General features: G+C 45.5%; 1 protein-coding gene across 27 annotated transcripts in view; it reads left to right on the top strand.

The window, feature by feature from the left end:
• Positions 1-21,507, top strand: part of DLG2 (discs large MAGUK scaffold protein 2) — a 1,429,269-nt gene that overhangs the window by 963,062 nt on the left and 444,700 nt on the right. For all 27 annotated transcript variants that reach the window (XR_008318273.1, XR_008318272.1, XM_053304274.1 and 24 more), the window contains one exon: positions 15,360-15,410. Coding sequence is in view for 25 of the 27 variants with exons in the window: in XM_053304274.1 (XP_053160249.1) it covers positions 15,360-15,410 (51 nt within the window). In the remaining 2 variants the exon portion in view is untranslated. The remainder of the gene's footprint in view (positions 1-15,359; positions 15,411-21,507) is intronic.

The raw sequence follows: 21,507 nt of genomic DNA, 5'->3' as shown, positions 1-21,507 counted from the left end.
CACTGTGTCTGTTCTTGATTAAACCATATAGCTAAGTGTACATTTGGTGGCACTCTTCTCTATGTTAATTTTGTTTATAAGGTTGTTTAAAATAGTTGATCTAAGCCCAAAGAAATCATAGATCTGATCCTAGTGACCTATGCTGTAGAACAGTGATGCTTCCCATAGTATGACTTCTTTGCAGGGTGGGGAATCTGCAATGACTAGAGCCCCAAAGCATCCATACAAGTTGCTTTTATGGACCTTCAGGGAGAATCATAAAAAAGAGCTTGCTGATGTTGCTTGTTTGTAATATTGCTCCTGCTCACTTAACCTACTTTTGTGCTTGGCTGACTTGAGCACAACTTCCGTTCCAGTTGATACCAAGAATTCAGTCTTAAGCAGGCCACAAGAAGTTGTAGACAGGAAGCAAATGCCCTTGATGACCAAATCACATGTCCACAGGATACAGGATGCTATTGCTTTAAGTCGATATTTCCCCTAAGATTGGATTGCTAAAGCATACTTTCTTCTGACTTCCATGTCTATTGTGACTTTCCTCCAAAGAGCTCAGAACAGCATATGGTTCTTCTCACCCCCATTTTATCCACAGCAACCCTGGGAAGCAGGTTAGGCTGCGAGTGAGGATGAATGAATGAATAATTAATAATAATGAACTTTATTTGTTAACCATCCCATAGTCAGACTGTTGCACTGTTCTACAGCTCTTATGGTTAGGTAATGCTTCCGAATATCTAGCCTGTACAGAATGTGCTTCCCTGTAATTCTGTTTCATTGGTTTTAGCCCTCCTGCCTTCAGGAGGAACAGTGAGCAATTCCACTCCTCCTCTTCCTGTGTAACAGCCCTTGCTAAACAGGGTCCACCCTGGTTTGCATTTGAATGGGAGACTAGATGTAGGGTAGGTGGCTGCTCTGGGAAGAGCATCTGCTTGGTTGCATGCAGAAGGTCCCAAGTTCCCTCTCTGGCAGCATCTCCAGATAGAGCTAAGAAAAGACTCTGCCTGCAACCTTGGAGAAGCCACTGGTCTGACTCAGTAGAAGGCAGCTCCCTATGTTCCTATTTCTTTTCTACAGTGACATCCCAGGATCCATTCCAAGAAACATTCCTCTTTCTAAATATCTATTTATGTCCCCTTTGAGAAAGCAAGTACTGCATTTAAATAGTTTGTTTTAAAAGGCAGAGCTCATCAAAAGGTCCCCCCTGCCCCAGCTGAATTCAGGCTGAGGATGTTTCTTTTTTTCATTTGACATATCTTCACACAAGGTATTTTTCTTTTCATTGTTATAGATTTATCTCAAAGCAGTCTGAAAGCAGAGGGGCAGATTCAGGGCAATCACATCAATGCCATGGAATGTAGCAACATTTCTTTAAAGATTTGCTGGCACATCACTTTCTGCAGTTTTGATAAGCTGATATTGTTTAGCTTTCCTTCATTTTGTGAAATCTTTATGAAGTATTAATAATGTAAGGACATCTTGATTCATATTAGGGATGGGTGATATGTATGGGAACATGCATGCACATTCTCTCTTTCCCCTGAGAAATTAACAGGAGAAGAGCTGGAGGATTTTCAGGCAGCAGGTTTTACTGTGGGTTTCCCGCGAGGCCTTATTGTGAGTTCAGGGCATAATACCCAACTCAAAAAGATTTTTTTTTTTTTTTTACCCCAGACATAAATCGGGCTAGGTTCCAATATGGAGGGGAAACCCAAATCATGTGTGAACTGCTCTCTGAAATATTGCACGGACTTCGGGGTAAATCTGGCTGTGAACGCACACCCATCCTCCCAAAGTAAAGTTATGCTAAAGTCACCATCTGAAAAAGCTCCTGGTCATGTGGTAGCAAGCATGAATTGTCTCCTTTGCTTAGCAAGGTCTGCTTTGGTTGGCATTTGGATGGGAGGCTACATGTGAGTGCTGTAAGAGATTCCCCTTAGGGGATGGGGCCATAGCTTTGTGGAGGAGCATCTGCATGCTTGCATGCAGAAGATTCAAAATTCCCAACCTGGCATCTCCAGATAGGACTAGGAGAAAGTTCTGCCTGAAACCTTGGAGAGCTGCTACCAGTCAGTGTAGACTGTGTTAGATGGACCAATGGTCAAACTTGTTATGAGTCGACACTGACTTGATAGCACTTAATCAATCAATCAGATGCTCTTATGAAACATAGCTTGTCTTGGCACTGACAAAATCTTTTAGTGGCTTACATATACACAATGAGCTGTGCATCCAAGAGGGTTGTGGGCTTGCTGCTTCCATGGCACTCACCAGCCCATCGGCACTCCTACTGCCATTGGGAATAATGAGTGTAGGGCATTGCAGCAATGACATACAGCATTGTTCATATGGAGCCTCCCCTGCCATTGTTAGGAGTGCTGATGTGCCATGGATGTGCCATGGAAGCAGTGAGTCTGCATCCCTCTTGGATGTATTGCTCACTGTGTAGTGTGTAAGCCACTCACCTGGTATGGGGAATTCTGCTCACCAGCCAACAGGCAGAGAGGCATTCAGCAGGCCTACCAATTTCACACACAGTGAAGGCCGAGATACTGGCTTCCTCTTTGACACCTCTTCGCTCTCTCCCTCTCCTGAGCAGTTGACCTTCCTTTGGAGTTGGGAGCAGAGAAGTGCCAGTCCTGGGACTTAGACAGCCATTGAGTAAGGGCCATAAGCCGGGTGGAGTCTGTAGGCTCAGTAACACTGGATCCTGCTCTAGGCTGAGTTGGGAATCTCCACCAAGGCAGGGATCCAGGAATGAAACGGACCTCTAATAGCTCTGCATGCAAAGCAATCAGTACCTTGGACAGCGCCAAGCAGGAACACAAGGGCTGTTGCCCTAGCTGCCTCTTGAATCAGTCTGCAATGATTTATAGCTGCTTCCCAGGCAGAGTGAACTGGCCCCTCACCTTCCCTAGTGAAGGTGAGGGGCCAACTTGTGGAATTCTCTGCCACAAGATGTGGTGACAGCCAACAACCTGGATGGCTTTAAGAAGGGTTTGGATAAATTCATGGAGGAGAAGTCTATCATCAGCTACTAGTTGGACGGCTACAGGCCACCTCCAGCCTCCAAGGCAGGATGCCTCTGAGTACCAGTAGCAGGGGAGTAGCAGCAGGAGAGAGGTCATGCTCTCAACTCCTGCCTTTGGCTTCCAGTGGCGTCTGGTGGGTCACTGTGTGAAACAGGATGCTGGACTAGATGGGCCTTGGGCCTGATCCAGCAGGGCTATTCTTATGTTCTGATGAAGGCTTTGTGGGGCTGATTCCTTAAGTTCTGGTTGTGGCAGGGATGTGGGGTCTCTATTAGGTCTTCAGAGGACCAAGTCTGAGGGCAAATGTAGGTCTGTGTTTTCAGGCTGTGGTAGAGGTACTGGCTAGGGTTCCCTTGGTTCTCCAGGTGTTGGGGGGGGGGTGTTTCGTGTGTGTGTGTGTGTGTTTTGGGGGTGTCATCCTGGTAGCATGAAGTCACCTGCGGTCTGGGTCATAGCATCTTCCCACCTTATTTTTTGCCCTGAATTGTCTATCTTCTCCCTCAGTTAGGGGTGCTCCTGGATCCAGGGTCATGGCACACTGTTTGTTGAACAGTGGAAATGATTTTTTTTTTCTGCCCAGTGCAGTAGCAGATCATGCACTCATGTAGTGCCCATGCCAAGTTGCACCAGACACCAGAACATAAGAGCAGCCCTGCTGGATCAGGCCCAACCAGTGGTGGGTTTAAGGAGAGGCACAGTGGGCACTTGCCTACAGCGGCAAAATTTTGCCACACCTCTTTCCCCCCCCCCACTCTCTGCAGCTGTCACTGCCTCCATTCCACCACACAGCAGCAGTTTTCAGAAAGAAAAAAGGGGGACTTTCCCCTTGCTCCCACCTGCTGCGGGCTAGCGGCCACCCAGAAAGGGGCGGCAGATCTTTGGCTGCTTATGGGCAACAAAAGGCTTAATCTGTCCCTGGGACCAAGGCCTATCTAGTCCAGCATCCTGTTTCACACAGCAGCCCACCAGATGCCTCTGAGAAGCTCACAGGCAAGGGGCTGAAGCCATGCCCTCTCTCCTGCTGTTGCTCCCCTACAACTGGTATTAAGAGGCATCTTGCCTCTGAGGCTGGAGATGGCCTATAGCCACCAGACCCTGTAGCAAGGTGGCTCTTCCCCACCCCAAGTGTCTCACTGGCAACCCCCCCCCCCCGCAGCATGCTGGTATCCCCCAGGACCCACCAGTCAAGTGAAAAAGAGGCACTGCTGTGACCTCCCCATTCATTCCCTGTGGGGGCACGGCTCAAAGAAGAGTCATTGCCTCTTGGGCAGAGCCTCTTCTCCAATCAGGGCTTTCTCTCAGGCCCCTGTGATGATGCAGAGGCCTGGGAGAAAACTCATTGGCCAATGAGGTGTGCCACAGGCTTTTGCCCAACTGGGATCAGCCTTGATGCCAGCTCTCCATCCACAGTCTTTATGTCCAGGGATAGCAAACTGCTGCATTCTTCAGACTGGGATCCAGGGGTCAGTCACAAGAGACCAAGCTCCACAATATGGTTGATTCCACGTAGTAGTAAGGGCCTTCCACGTGCACTCAGGCAGAGTGTTACATACCACTGCAGGCATTTTATGTACAACATCAGTTGGCCATCCCTCTTGTGCTGGCTATAGCAATCAGGGCTCCTGACTCCTTCATGGTGTCTGAATGGACCACCTCTGTGGGAGAAACTGTTACTGCAACATGTTTCCTATTTGCGTAGCTGTTAAACAGGTGCAGTGTTCTGGCCAGAAGCTGGCACCCCTCTGCAGAGATTAAGATTACTTATTAAGGCAATTATTTAACATTGCTTGAGGTGCAATTAACTAATTGCAAAATGCATGAAAAACATTGTCTTGATCAGCTTCTGTTATAATTCCCCATGATGTCCATGCAGTTAATTCAGTGTCTGTTGATATTCAGCAAAGGAGAAAAATGTTATTCCCAAATCCTCTTTGTTTATCTTTAGAGGGCAGGTTCATATTGCTAAAAGCGCTATGCAAATGCACCCTCCTTTCTAGCAGAAATTATTAGTTCACACATTTCTCTCTCTCCAAATTGCTGTTTACATAATTTTGTGGCAAAATTTAGAAGGGTTAACTGGTCCTGTGATGTCAGCAAAAATTCTAAACATTTCAATTTTTGTCACTTTAAAATTCCATCTTTTGTATTAGAGACCCTTTGAGGCTCTTTGATTAAAACGTCAAAATAAAATGTCAAACATCCATAAATAGCCATTAAAATGACAAAACAGAAATGAAAGGAAATTACAAGGAACCAATGTGTCAAAATTATTTGGTATATGTGGGGTGAGCTGCAATAAATCATGATCCATCTGTATATCCTTTTTAATGGGAAATGTTCTGCAAATCTTACTTCCAATGTACCTTGGGAAAGATGAAATGATCAACTTTGAAGAATTTATTCTTCAAATAAATTCAAGGGTATTTATTCCCAAGTAAGAAAACCCAGGGTGTTTATTCCTTCTGCCAAGTCAGAAGCAAAGTGAGAGGACCACTGGCCACTTCAACTGGTTCATGAAGGGCAAAGGGTCCCAAAGAATAACGGAGAATAACAGCAAGATCAAAGGTAGTTCAGATGCCACCAGGTGGTCATCCTTAGTGTACATAAACAAGGTGTACATAAACTCCAGTTTAATAGTCTTCATTGGTGGCTGTGAATTACAGTTCATTGGTCATTGTGAATCACACTGCATGGGTAGCGGCTTCATTCCGAATTCTAAACCATGGTTTGAATTGGGTTTCTCATGATGGTTTGTTTGCAGAAACAATCATTTGCCCAATTTAGACTTCACTTTACACTCTTGCAAACCAGGAAGTAAAGATGTGCATTAGTTTTGAAACAAATGAAAACATGAATTGAATGGGGCCCATTTGGTTCATCTGGTCATTGAAGTTGTGCACAAAACTGAAAACTGGTTAGGAAAAGTGTCCTGCCCAGGTTTGGGAGCTATGCATACTCCCCATTTTTGGTTGTGTGGGAGCAAAACTAGGTGGGAGGAGGGGAAAGTGATTTTGTGGGAGACAGGAGCTGGGTAGGTCAGCTTTTCCTCCTACCTTGGTAAAATGCTAGGTATGAACGCTCGGTAGGATAGTACTGACCTACATGCAGCTCATGTGCCCCCAACACAACTGAAAATTGGGAGTGTGCACAGCTCCCAAACCTGGATAGGACACTTTTCCTACCTAGTCTTCAGCCTCATTCATTCCAAAGCTCCATATGCATTGTCCATGCCTTCTGAGTTTGGAACCAAGCAAATTCTCCTGCAGGCAATTCTTTGTCTTCCCCTGAGGTCTCAGAGTATGCTGGGGAGAGAGTTTACACCACCCGATTCCTCCTCCAGCCAGGTCAGTCCTCTCGTTGAGCCTCTCCCTGGAGGACCTCAACCACGTCCCCTGTCTCTACAGAGACCACCATCATAATTGACCTAGCCTTCATAAATAGCCCTGAATACACTGAGCATGGCCTCCCTGCCTCCAGAAGTCCTGCCCCTTTGTGCACTTCTGGTCCTGTCGGCCTTGCCTCTGGGTGCCACACCTCAATGTCTTGGCCTGTCCCAAAGCCTCACGGAGGTCCGGCACACTCAAAAGATGTGGCAGCACACACTTGGGTGCTGAGGCCCTCTGTGGCTGCAATGCTCTCTGCCAGGGGTGTAGCAAGGTTGGAGGGGGCCCAGAGATGAGATTTTAAAATGGGCCCCCTCCCTCCCCCACTGCTTTCCTCTCCTTCACCACAACTGGATAACCTTGACAAATAGAAGGAAACATTTTTCTTGATCAGCAGGACAAGCAAGCATTGAAGCAGCAACATGGGGAGTTGGTTGCATTATTCAAACATTCTTGGAGGCAGTGGGGTGTGGGGTGGTGGAGAAACTGTAAAGACATTTTGTAAGCTGGCCACTTAGTGCATACTCTAGTTTTAGGTCTACAGGAGAGCTGCCCTGCCGGAGAACCTGCAGCTACTGGGCTTGCCTCGCATGCTTGGGAGTTCAGGCAACTGCTCTGCCCTCCTCGCCTGCAGCGGCCTCAGCAGGACAAAGCGAGGGAGGAGGAGGGCAAAAGCTACGGCCGCTCAGGTGTCTGTCTGAGGAAGAGAGGCTGCAAAAATAAAAAAGGAGGGTTGTTGCCTTTGTGAATCCCCACCCTGTCAACCCAGGTGGAGTGCGGCTGCAAGAAGTTCTGACACCATACGGAGCTGTTTCCCTCAGCCAGTCCGCCTTTAATTCCTATCCCCCCCTACACACACCCCAGCTAGTATTTTCTCTTTCCTCAGACATAAACACACCTCTCTGTGACTGAGCAGCCAGCCAGCTCTCTCTCTTGCGCGTGCATACACACACGGGCGCGTAACAAGCCTCCTCCGTCTCTGCTAGGGAGGCGATGCCACTCAAAGCAGGGCAGGCTCTTGAAAGCAGCTTCCCAAACAAGTTCTCTTTTGAGCAGGCAAGCCAGAAGTCGCCCAGCCCCGATGCCCTTTCCACGGCGAAAAAATGTTCTATTCAAATCTGCCTCGGAAGGGAAGGGAAGGCAGGAGGGGACGGAGAATGAATGAGTGTGTGATGAAGAAAACTTGGGAGGGTGAGGTGGGGAGGAAAAGGGGATCCAGGGACTCCAGAGAGAGAGAGGCAGGAAGGAAAATAAAGAGGATTCATTCAGGACCCAGCCCCCTGCCCCTTGCAGACGCTTTGCCCTGGAAGGAATGAGCGGTGGTGGTGGTGGGTGGAGAGCCTTTTCACAGATGGGAGGCTACGCTGCCCCCACCCCCAGTGCCTGGTTTTCCTCCTTTTTGGCTGCCCCGGCCCCCTTCCCATAAAAGGCAACCCTGCCAAAAGTCAGTAACCAATGCCAGAGAAAGGTGGCTAGATGGGGAAAGAGGAGGAGCCTACAAGGAGGGAGGCAGGCAGGGAGGGAGACAGGAAGGGAGGGAGACAGAGAGATACTATCCAGGTCGAAGGAAGAAATACGTAGGAAGGATCATTCAGAATGATGAAGGAAGCTTGCCGGGTGTTGGGGAGTCATGGGACTTGCCTCTGGGGGGCCCCTCAAGGCGTGGGGCCCCCCAGACAACCGCCTCCCCTTGCCTAATTGTAGTTGCGCCCCCAGCTCTCAGAGGAGCTTTGTGACCCAGCAGCCTAGTCTCCCATTGTAAGCAATGAGAACGAATGGGAGTTCTGAAAACTAATGCAAGAGTCGCAAATGAATAACTAACAACATGATTCTAGCAAATGAAAAGAAATGGGGTAATGGGACACAAAATTCTTGTTCATCCCTAACTGGAGCATGTGCTGGGAGGAGGAAGCACATGAGCCCAAGATATGGTTGCCTCTGAGTACCAGTAGCAGGGGAGTAACAGCAGGAGAGAGGGCATGCCCCTCTCCAGTGGGATCTGGTGGGCCACTGAGTGAAACAGGATGCTGGACTAGATGGGCCTTGGGCCTGATCCAGCAGGGCTGTTCTTGTGGTTTGGCCATTGGGTTTATACTGGGACACTGTTGTTAAAGAGAAGGCCCTTTAGAGAGAAATAGGCAATTCAGTCACCCAGAAATGCTGACGAACAGTGGCCAAGAGTGTGCAGTTGGATGTTGACTTGTTCTGCATTATATGCTCAGTTATCTATCAGCCTCCCCTGAGGCCTCACAGTATGGAGCAGATTGAAATGCAAACCAAGTCCAGCACTTATGAAACTGTCCAGTAAATGGCACACTCCATGGCACAGAAGTGAATCTGGCCTTATTGAATCCTACTAAATCCATTATATGCTATTGCTTTCTGCTGCAATGAGAATCTCATGTGCTTTTGAGAGGTCGACTTAATATGAAGCCTACTCTATGCAACTCCCAAGTGAACACTGATAGGCAATGAGAAACCTGGATTAGGAAAGCCAGTATGTTGTTGGGTTCCCACCCCCTTCCTCCTTTTGAAGTCAACCAAGAAATATGAAGTGCATAATCTATTTAAAAGAAATCACAGACGTAGCACATTGGTGAAGAGTGTGAGCTTGAAAGCCCCCAGTTAAAATCTTACCTCAGTCATAAACTCACTAGCTGTTCCCCACATTCTTTCAGCCCCATTAGAACAGCCCTGCTGGATCAGGCCAAAGGCCTATTTAGTCCAGCATCCTGTTTTCCACAGCGGTCCACCAGATTCCTCTGGGAAGACCACAGGAAAGAGGTGAGGGCATGCTTCCTATCTGCAAAATGGAGATAATGCTGGCTTATCCTATAGAACTATCATGGAGACAAAATATGTTATTAAATGCATGGAACATTATAATCATTCTCATAAGAACATAAGAAAAGCCCTGCTGGATCAGGCCCAAGGCCTATCTGGTCCAGCCTCCTGTTTTCCACACTGGCCCACCAGATGCCTCTAAGAAGGCAACAGGCAGGAGGTGAGAGCATGCCCTCCTACTGTTACTCCCTTGCAACTGGTTTTTAGAGGCATCTTCCCTCGTGAGGCTGGAGGTGATCTATAGCCCTCAGACTAGTAGCCATTGATAGACCTGTCCTCCATGAATATCTAAACCCCTCTTAAATATCCATGAATATCTAAACCCCATCCAGGCTGTTGGCTGTTGCCATATCTTGTGGCAGAGGATTCCATAGGTTGATTATGTGTTTTGTGAAAAAGTACTTCCTTTTGTCAGTCCTAAATTCCTTGACAATCAGTTTCATGGTTCTAGTGTTATGCAAGAGGGAGAGAGAAAAATACCCTCTATTAACTTTCTCCGTGTGATTATATAGACTTCTATCATGTCTCCACTCAGTTGTCTTTTTTCTAAACTAAAAAGCCCCAGGTGTTGTAGCCTTGCCTCGTGCTCTTCCTTATAACAATCTCATACTGCTCAGTAGTCGTCCAATATGCAGATTATTTATTTATTTATTTATTTATTTATTTTTACATTTTTATACCGCCTTTCATTAAAAGAAAACCCCAAGGCGGTTTACAAAAATTAAAAACATACAGTAAAAAGCAGTAAAAACATCAAGCTAAAAACAGGCATAAAAACAAGACAACAGATAAAAGACAACAGATTGCTACTGAGCTCCCACCTGCCTAATCTGTCAAGTTCTGCCTAAGGTAGGGCTTCATATTCTGCTGCCTCTAGTCACCAATCAATGCACTGCAGCAGCCATTGAGTCTTTAGAGCCCTTGTCTCGCCCCGCCCAGTGAGACCAGTCATTGGTTCTCTTTCCAAGCAGGAAATGTATTAGAACTTCCTGCCTTGGAACCAGCCTTGCCTTGCTATCAAGGTTGACTTGTTAGGCGTTTATCCTGCTTGCTTCCTTGATCTGTTCGCTCAGCTTGACCACTGGTAAGAAGATTTATGACCTTCAGCTACTGGTTTGAGTCCTGACTGTCTACTTGGCTTCACCCCTGTCCTGACTGGTTTCCTAGCTCTTCCAGTCCTGGTGTTGAGCCTTGCACTAGTGACTGCTGCCTTCAGCTCAGCTGTGATGCTTACCCATGACGCAGTGGAAGAAACAGTGGAAAAAACTCCTTAGTTTGCCCACATAGACCATTTAGGGTCATTAGGTGAAGCACTCTCTCATCTCTGACAATTTTATGTACAGTACCTTCCTTTACATATAAGGAGAGGTCTGGAGAAGGTTCAGGTTAAAACTCTGACTGGGACTCTGGCAACTTCCTGCTCCCTGTCAACTTTATACAGTTGACTCCTCACACCCGTTAATAGAGCTTATGTTAATTCAGACTGTAGATACTCAGGACATACTTTGCTTCCTAAAGGATTCTTGACTCTCAGCATTCCTCCTGTTCTTCCCCTCCTTGCTCAGCTTTGCTGCATAAATAATAACTTAACACAAAGGGAACTTGACTCATATGCAGTGAAGCAAAGAAATGCCTTACGGAGCAATGTTCATAACCTATATTGGACTTCCCACCTGCTACAATAATAAAAATAAATACAGTAGTCAGAAGGGAGGGAGGGAGCCACTCAGAGAAATGGCAAAGATGCTATAACCCCAAAATAGCCATGTCCTGCCTCATATCCCTAAGGACCATTGTGTGACCGTTGAAAAGTCTCCACAGCCCAAAATGTTCTTACGTGGATGTGAAAGATGGTTGTAGGAATGTTTGCACAGATTTCACTGGGTGTTTAACGATCTGTGTTCTGATTTACAAATTAAGTCAGGTGAGAAGAACAAATATTATATCTCTCAGTAGGAGAAAATGAGAATGGTGTGCTGCATATTGCTTTGTGTGATTTTGGTTTCCTTAACTGTGATAAGTTTGTTTTTTCTAGGTCGTTAGAATTAGATTTGTTATTCCAACCAAAATTCTAATTCTATGTAGAGGTGTTTTTTGTTTTTTTTTTAAAGGGCTGATTCGTTCTCATTTGATAATTTTAATAGGGATGTGCACAAAACCGTTTTTTCCGGTTTGGTTCAAATCTGGACCAATTTCATACACACATGATTGAGGTGTATAACATTATGCGTGGAGTGGAGAGGATGGACAGAGAGACATTTTTCTCCCTCTCTTCCAACACTAGAAGCTCATGAAACTGAAGGTTGGGAAATTTAGGACCGACAAGAGGAAGTACTTTTTCACACAGCGTATAATTAATCTATGGAATTCTTTGCCATGGGATGTGGTGATGGTCACCAGCTTGGATGTCTTTAAAAGGGGCTTAGACAGATTCATGGCGGACAAGTCTATTAATGGCTACTAGTCTGATGGCTGTGGGCCATCTCCAGCCTCAGAGGCACGATGCCTCTCAATACCAGTTGCAGGGGAGCAACAGCAGGAAAAAGGGCGTGCACGTACCTCTTGCCTGTGGACTTCTCAGAGGCATCTGGTGGGCCACAGTGTGAAACAGGATGCTGGACTAGATGGGCCTTGTGCCTGATCCAACAGGACTGTTCTTATGTTCTTACGAATCTTTTTTCTTTTTGTCTACACACCTCAAAAAAAGAACACAACCCAAAGCCACTTGGTTAAAAAAGATAAATTAATAATCATGAGTCACACTATGGAAATTGTCAGTTGGCAGAGGTACCACTTGTGGGCGGTGGGGAGGTTTTTGTATTTTTCATCTCTCCCTAGAAAGGAACAACAGGAAGAACTTGGAGAAGCTGAACTCTCTTGGGGACACCAATGCTGCAAATGTGCTTCTAGCTGGGTATTAGCTTCCGTCCCCCAGTGTGATGCAAAAGTGAGCCAGCCCACATATCTGCTCAGTGCAGGCCACCATCCTTAAGCTAGTTGTCCTGAGTTATCCCCAGTGGCTTCACTTGGCAAGGTTGAAGGCAGGAATTTGCAAGTTGATGCATTTTGTTTGTGCAAAGCGTTCTATCAGAAATATACACTTAAAAATAATAATCTTGTGATGTGATGGGGAACAGGCATGCAGCCAAGAATGGTCTGTGCCATGGTCACTGCAGGTCATCATTGGTCTTCTGCTTATTGTAAATTTATTTATTAAAATAAATAACACATTCTTTTACTTTAATAAATGTAATTATTACAGCTACAAGTCACTTCTTCAGGGGAAAAATGTTGGAGGTGGCTTGCACTTGGAATGTAAGAATATAAGAACAGCCCTGCTGGATCAGGCCCAAGGCCCATCAACTCCAGCATCCTGTTTCACACAGTGACCCACCAAATGCTTCTGAGACGCCCACAGGCTAGAGATGAGAGCACACCCTCTCTCTTGCTGTTTCTTCCCTGCAACTGGTATTAAGAGGCATCTTCCTTTGACTGGAGGTGGCCTATAGCCAGAAGACTAGTAGCCATTGATAGACCTCTCCTCCATGAAGTTATCCAAACCCTTCTTAAAGCTACCCAGGTTGCTGGCTGTCACCACATCTTGTGATAGAGAATTACACAAGTTGATTATGCATTGTGTGAAAAAGTACTTTCTTTTGTTGGTCCTAAATTTCTTGGCAATTAATTTGATGGGATGACCCCTGGTTCTAGTGTTACGTGAGAGGGAGAAAAATTTATCTCTGTTGACTTTCTCCACACCCTGCATGATTTTATAGACATAGGAACATAGGAAGCTGCCATATACTGAATCAGACCATTGGTTTATCTAGCTCAGTATAGTCTTCACAGACTGGCAGTGGCTTCTCCAAGGTTGCAGGCAGGAATTTCTCTCCGCCCTATCTTGGAGATGCTGCCAGGGAGGGAACTTGGAACCTTTTGTTCTTCCCAGAGCAGCTCCATCCCCTGAGGGGAATATCTTACAGTGTTCACACATCAAGTCTCCCATTCATATGCAACCAGGGTAGAACCTGCTTAGCTAAGGGGACAAGTCATGCTTGCTACCACAAGACCTCTATCATGTCTCCCCACAGTCATCTTTTTTTAATACTAAAGCCCCTGGTGTTGCAGTCTTGCCTCATAAGGAAGATTAAACAAGACCAGTAAATAACAAATGAGATCAAAGACTTGCTGAATATGTAAGGAGATGCTAAGTCTGAGATGGAAGGAGCCAAGAACGGAGTATGGGGTGCAGGCAGAAGAGCAGGGGATGGACAGCTCCCAGGTCAAGTGTGCTGTGCTGCAAACCCATGGTGACATAAATGAGGCTATACCTGAGATATTATTTGAGGGATGAAGTGGAACAGATGCTCCTGGACACAGTTTGTTCTGCTAGACCGGAGGTGGCCAAGCTGTTCCCATCATCTCCTGCTGCTCTAAATTGCAGCAGGGGTTCTACAACAGCTGGAGAGCTGCAGATAGGCCACTGTTGTGCTGGACCAGTTATGCTGAGGTATTGAGTGGACAATGGCATCTTGCATTGCAGTTGGCCAATCTTGCAGAAGTCTTTCTCGCTGGCCAACTATGGGAGTCTTGGAGGTGGTCTTTGACTCTGGTGCTGCCTTCAAAGCACCAAGAGATGACAATGTTCTGTTAGTCTTAACACCAATATTGAATCCCTTCATAAGGAGAGGAACGTGAAGCAATTTCTCCTGCCCCTCCCGCAATGGAAATTAATCATTGATTTTGTGAAGAGAGTTTTCATAAGGTGTCATGTCATTTGGTAGGTTCTGGGCAGTATGTTATGGAAGCATGGTAGGCCTGTTATGGGAACTCCAATATTATGGTTTACCCAGTGTTTTAAGAGCATTGGTTTCTTATTGGCTACTGGAGCCATCCAATGGTGTTGGAACATTCTCTATTATTTTATGCTTCCCAGACAGCAAATCACAGCCATGGGGGCGCTGCAGCTCTGAGAATATGAAGTCTTTTAATTAAATGGCTCCTTTTGCAAAATGGTTGAGACTTGGCTCAGGTTCCTGCAAGCAGAGCAACAATGTGGTATCAGGAGGGGAAGTGCTCCAGTGGCTAATGAGGAGGCCAGGCACTTCTCAGCAGCTAGCAAGGTAGTGATTGTGATGGATCTGTGGAGCTACATAGCTAATACCTGCTGAAGCCCTGGATGCCAGCCTCCCCAGAAGCTGGATATGACAGGTCTAATGCAAGCCATGCTGGGTAGGAGGGGATTACTAACCTCATCCTTATCCTAAAAAATATCTGCATTTTAGGAGATAAATCAGGTCACTCCGTGCAGGAAAATACATGGGGAGGTTCATTATACTTGCTAAGCTGTAAATGACTGATTTTTTAGAAGTGTAGTGATCTTTCCCTACAAATCAGATAATGGTTTGCAATATTTAAGACCAACACGTTGATTGTGGCATGTGTTTCATAGCCAAGAGCCTGCTTCATCTGATGCATTTTTTTTAATTTTTTATTTTATTTTATTTTATTTTATTTTATTTATATCCTGCTCTTCCTCGAAGGAGCCCAGAGCAGTGGGCTCTTAATCTTAATTTTAAGATTAACTTCAGGTATGGGGAAACCTCTGGGTGGCAGCTCACCATGATTGTTTTTACTGTATACTATACAATGAATGTGCAAATTAACAGGTATACTTCAGCAGACTGATTAATTGGCGTTTGGAGGATATGTCCTAATACACTTATCCCAGGGGTTCTCAAACTAGGGTCCCCAGATGTTGTTGGATTACAACTCCCGGGATGATGGGATTTCTAGTCCAATAGCATCTGGGGACCCAAGTCTGAGAACCCTTGGTTTAGCCAGACTCCTCAAAGAAGAGAATGAGCGGGTGGCAATTACCTTTTTCATAGAGCAGTTTTGTCCTTAGCATAATGCAATTCAATTCTCCCATGCATGGAATTCTTCATTTATTCCAGCTGAGGAAATATTACTGACTTGGGTTGTCATTTGGAAAGATAGTGCTCATCACAGCTGAAAGAACTCTTGCCCTCATAAAAACCTAGGGCTTTCCCTCCTTATCTCCCACAGGTATTAATAGTTTTCTCTGTATCATCTTTTTTAGGTCAATGGAACAGAAATTGAATATGAATTTGAAGAAATTACATTGGAAAGGGTAAGTTAATTGTCCTTTGCACAGCAGATACGTGACGAATTCGTTTGCAACACAAATAAAGCAATTAATTGTGATATAATCCTTCATTTTCCATTTAAGTGTTTGGAATAGCATTCCCCTTATGCATGAAAGTGTATGAAAATCTTCCTGATCAGAACTTCTGATGGGAGTCTATCTGTATGCTGGATACCAGTGTGGGGTGCCACAGGATTGGGTAGTAGTAAGTATACATGGCATTTCCACGGGTCTCCTGATCCACACCAATGTGCCCAGCATTGGGGAGGCTAGCTGGGATGTTCTTCTCCTTCAGTGCTGCCACCACCAGAGCACTGGTGCTAAAGGAGAAATGCCTTCCTGGTGCTGAGGGCAGGCATGCACCATACACCTGCTGGTCCTCCCCCTTCCACATTGGCCCTGCCTCCTGGCAAGCTTTAAAAGGGGCTTATACAAATTCACAGAGATCTATTAATGCCTATTAGTCTGCTCCCTCCAGGCTTGGAGGCAGGAGTCCTCTGAGTACCACTTGTAGGGGACTGTGGGCTTCCCTGGGCATCTCTTGCCTGTGGGCTTCCCAGAGACATCTGGTAGGCCATGGTGGGAAACAGGATGCTGGACTAGATAGGCCTTGAGCCTGATCCAGCAAGGCTGCTCTTTTATGTTTTAAAACTTAATGTAAAATAGCAGGCGGCAGCAGTATCATAGTGGGCATCCTCTGTTGGGGCCATTTTGATTTTTCAGATCCCCTGTCCCCTGGTGTGGTGTTAGGGCCCTGGGACATCTGAGAAATCTAAATAATGCTACATGCTGGAGGAGGAGGAGGACTGTCATAGAATGTTTGAGTTGGAAGGGACCTTGGAGGTCTTCCAGTCCAACGCTCTGCCTAGTGCAGAAAACTGCTACAGCATCCCTGGTAGAGGATTGGCCAGCCTAAACCTTCAGTGGAGGAGAGCCTACTGCTGCCCACCTTTGTCCACTAAGCTTGCTAGCGGGGAGGGCTCAGTTCTTCATAGGACTGGGTTTCCAGATTCCTCCTCTTCCTTCCAGAGGCAAAGGGCTGGTTCAGTCAACATACAGAACCATGGGTCCAGTGGAACCATGGTTCCACTCCCCTTCTCCCCTGCTCTCCGGTCTGAGACTGCAGAGAGCCAGGGGAGTTGGCTGTGTGGGCTTCCTTATGTCTTGAAGGACAGCATGCACAACCAAAAGGTGCCGGAGCTAGAGAGACGCTTCCTCCCTCAAGTCTGAGTCAAGGCAAGCTCCAATCCCTGGATTAGATCTAATGGAGGTGCCAACAAAATGCAATTATTGGTGGCGTAACTCAGTATAAACCAAAGATAAAAATTGCAGTTAGGGTTGGAAAACCACCGGTCCATTTTTTATTTTGGACCTCCAATTCCCGGTTCAGACATTCAGGTTTGGTAACCACTGGTGAAGGGACCTCCAGTTCCCCATTACATCTGAACAGGCCCCTAGAGAAGAAAGAATTTGAGCGGGAGAGGGAGTCTTCTGCTTCCTCTTTTATGCTTCCTGGGCATGTCTGAAAGAGAAGGTGCATGTTCTGCATGGGAAGATATGTATGTCTTAAACTTTTTTTTAAAAAAGCATATCTCCCAACTCTTTAGACAAGAGCCAGAAGTGTGGGAACTGGGAGCCCAGTTGGCTTATGCTTCCACTTTCGCCATGTTTCTGGAACACCCAATAGCGCTCTCTGAGAATAAGGAAAATCCAGCCAAGTGTCTGCATTTCGACCAGTGTTCAGTCTCTAGTTGGAACAGTCACTGATTATTGGTTCTGGCAGTTCCTGAAATAAAACAATCCACTACAGAAGTTCTTCAGATTAGACTGTTCATTTCCACCCATATATACAGGTTCTGAAAAGAGCCCTGCATAGGTTATGTTTGATTAAGGTTGTTCCCCCACCCCCAGCGAGTGTATACGTTTCTCCATGATTAGAAATAGCTCTGCTACCCACTGTTGGCAGCATCACAGAGTATAATGTGGAATGGGCATAGGCATTTCTGTCTGTGAGTCATTTGTGCATTTCTAGTTGTCCGTTAACCGGCGCACTGAAAGGTCACTGAGCAATGCACACATGCCTCCCAGGGTAATATTTTTGAGTGCCACATTATTTTTAAGATGCGTAAAGATATCCATTGACATAGCAGAGAGGCCAACATGATTTGTTTCATGCATCTTGACCTAGCATAGATAATTGATTATGCAGGCTATAATCCCAGGGATAAAATCTGAATGATGTCTGAGAAGGTCTTGCACATCTCCTTCCCCTTTCCTCACAAAGGCCACAGCTGAAAAGTGCAGCAGGTTGAGGGGTGGGAAGAGAATATCAATCGTATGGCCTGGGGAGAGCCATTACTATGAGCAGCTGGCAATAAAATCCCAACTTCGTTGAGTGCCAGAGGAAGCATAAACAAGGTCTAGATTGGCCATTATGCTAAATTTGCCGCAGAGGAATGCCTAGGACAGCTGTGGGTGATGGTGGCTTGCAGTGGAATAATTGAAGCCATCTCCTATTCTTCATTTGCTTGCTTGGGTGACATATTTCTATATTGCCCTTGTAGTGATGGTAAGGATTTGAGGGAGGACTAGGTCTCACTTAGGACAACTGCTGGGAGTGTGGGAGTTTCCTAATGAAGGGGAAATCAAAACAGAAGGACCAATCCAGAGGACTGGGGGCGCGACTACATTCACAGCCACCAGCAGAAGAAGAGAGAGCTTTGTTCTGCTAGTTAGTCTGTCCCAAGAGTGCCCTGAGAAAGCAGTGGGCTGAGAAGCTGCTGGGGATTTGCGGGGCTAGAAACAGCAGGAAGGGCCCTGCCGGTGAGTAGTAGAAAAACAGGGGCCAGTTCAGTTAGACGCACAAGGGAAGTTATTTTCCCTTATTATATTGCTTGAATTTGAGTTGCCTGGTTAGTAAAACTCCCTCTCTCTCTCTTGCAATCTGCTTTATGAATAGACGGTTGTTCTCATTGCATACTTTTGTATTTCTTTTAATCGAATAATAAGCTCTTGTTGATGAAGTGCACTACACTTCATTGTGGGTCTGCCTTAGTCACACACCTCTGGAAACCTAGGGATGCTCAGCCCCTTCTAGGGAGGGTTTTGCCACTTCACTGCCCCCCGCCCCAGGAATCTTATATGGAAAGTGGGTTTTCCCACAGCAAAATAAATTGGACGGTGGCCGCCTACTCTGAGTCCCTTACAGACAAGGATTCACCCCAGTGAACTCCCCACTCCTCCTCTGGCTCTGGTAGGAGTCATGACAGTCCTATATGATTTACTTATTTTATTTATTTATTCAATTTTTATACCGCTGGTTTTTATATCTCTGGGTGACTTACAATCTAAAAGCACAATTAAAACATTGATACAATTGAAATAATTTAAAATATAGATAAAACTCTAAAACTTAAAACTATCAAAAGACGGATTAAATAGGTATGTGTTCTATTTTTTAATAAAAACATCCAGAGAAGGAGAGATTCTCATTTTGTTAGGAACTGGGGCTGCCCTAGAAAAGGCCTGGTTTTGAGTTGCCAACAACTGAGCCAGTGGCAACCACAACTGGACCTCCCCAGTTGATCTTAATAGGTGGCGGGGTTCATAAAGAAGAAGGTTTTCTCTTACATACCTTGGACCTAAGCCTGTGGAAGATAGAGCATCTGTCTATCTCTATCTATCTATCTATCTATCTATCTATCTATCTATCTTAGTATATTTGAATACCACCCCAAAATTGTGTCTCTGGACTGTTTACAACAGAATTAAAACAGCAATTAAAACAAGTTCACATTATACATCTAGTTAAAAGCTTGGGTGAACAAATGTGGTTTAAGCATCTTCTTAAAAACTATCAGAGGTGGGGTAGCTCTGACTTCAGCAAGTAGCAGATCCCGAAGCCTCAGAATGGCAACAGAGAAGGTCCGTCCCTGTGCAGCCACCAGTCAAGCTGGTGACAACTACAGGCAGACCTCTCCGGATGGTCTCAATGGGTGGTGGGGCTTCTAATGGAGAAGATGTTCTCTTAAAGATACTGGACCTAAGCTGTTAAGGGCATTAGAGGTTATAACTCATCCATCTGCTGGACTCCTGCTTCATTTAACTTCTCATGTACTAAAGCTGACTATCCATTGCTCCATGACGTTGTCTTAGAATCTCATAGTAGAGCAGAGCAACAATGCCCAGGACTGACCTTCAGTTTGCATGGCCAAAGAGTGGTGTGAACCTCCCCGCCTCCATCACATACACCTCTCACATTCCTGCACTGCACAGATAATATCTATTGTGAACCAGATGTGGAAACTCATTTGCACAAAGGCCTGGTTTGCAGAATTCCTCTAGTGGGGGAAAGAGGAAGAGAGATCACATGAACTGAGTTTCCACATCTAAGTATGGTCTTCAGTGTTTTATGGGAATATGGAGGCGTCTCCTCTTCCAGAAGTTGGAGAGCCACCATAGTGCTTCATGGAATCTTCTCTTTTCTGTACTAAGACAAGCCATGACTTATGTTGCCTGCTAACTGAGCAAAAAAGGCACCTTTTAAAAGTAGTGATTCTCTTTATTTAGCAGGGGGAGAGCAACACCTCAGTGGTGTAGTTTGTGATGATGTCATTCACCCCGATCCAAGATGGCGGTCACATGGACATTTGAGGTGCAATTGTGCTAACTTGTGAAACGCCTAACCAGTTTGATCCAAATTTGCTATTGGTGTAGGGACAGAGAGAGGCCTCAATGGCATACTTTGTAATGATGTCATCCACCCTGATTCAAGATGGCAGACATGTAAATGTTTGAGATGCAAGTAGGAACCAGTTTGGACCACATTTGGTACAGTTGTAGGGATACATAGAGACACCTCAGTGCCATAGTTTGTGGTGATGATGATGATAATGATGATGATGATGACGACAATCACGATCCACCCCAATACAAGATGGGAGATGCATGAATGTTTGAGGCACAAGTGGGGTAACTTGTGAACTGCCTATTCAATTTGGACCAAATTTAGTCCAGCTGTAGGGATAGTGAAAGGAAAGTAGGCAGATTAGTTCTTACCAACTTGTTTTAAAATTTTCTACCACACAGTTCTGCCTCAAAAAAGGCACTTTAGGTGGCTAACAATCCATAATACCAAAAATATGAACATTTAATCAGCTTAATCCAATCCAACATAAAACCAACTCAATCCAACATAAAACCATGACACAGAGCAGCAAGATAAGCGGCAGCCAGATTGGTCTCTGGGACTACATGAAGGGACCATATAACACCAGTTTTGAAAGAACTGTACTGGTTGCCGATTTGTTTCTGGATGAAATACAAAGTGCTGGTTATTACCTATAAAGACCTTAATGGCTTGGGACCAGGCTATTTGAGAGAGCGCCGCCTCTGTAATGCACCCGCCCACCTTTTACGATCTTCTGGAGAGGTCCGGTTGCGGTTGCCACTGGCTCGTCTGGTGGTGTATCGGGACGGGGCTTTCTCTGTGGCTGCCCCAGGGCTTTGGAATATGCTCCCTGCTGAACTAAGAGCATCTCCTTCTCTGTTTGTTTTCAGGAAGACCCTCAAGACTCACCTGTTCTCACAGGCTTTTAGTTATAATTTATTGTGTTTTATGTATTTTAACCTGAGATTTTAATGTTGGGGTTTGTACACCGCCTAGAGATTTACATATCAGGTGGTATAAAATATGATACATAAATAAAGATAATAAGTAAATAATAAATAAGCTACAGTTATATAAAGTAGTTAGTGGACCTGTCCAGCCCTTTCAAATGCACCAGAGACTTTGGTCTGTGGCAGTATAAAAATCCATTAAATTAAAAAAAATCCATTAAATAAAAGCTCTTAGCAAAGGACATCATGCAAAGGAATGCATGAACCTCAATTCAAACCATGGTTTGAGCACCTTTTGGGCAGGGGGACTGGGAACTTTAAGAAAAAGGAGAGCAGGTCCTTACTGCTTTCTGCTGCCCTGTGCAGCTTCCTGCTGTGGTGGTGCATGTCCCTAGAAGCCCTGCACAGTGTCAGCATGCACACGGTGTCCGTGCATGCCATTTGCTTGGTCAGCTTGGTGTTG

This window comes from Hemicordylus capensis, chromosome 3, assembly GCF_027244095.1.
Source record: "Hemicordylus capensis ecotype Gifberg chromosome 3, rHemCap1.1.pri, whole genome shotgun sequence".
In the NCBI taxonomy this organism is placed as follows: Eukaryota; Metazoa; Chordata; class Lepidosauria; order Squamata; family Cordylidae; genus Hemicordylus; species Hemicordylus capensis.
The sequence above is the reverse complement of the archived record's forward strand: the minus strand, read 5'-3'. Positions and strand labels throughout refer to the sequence as shown.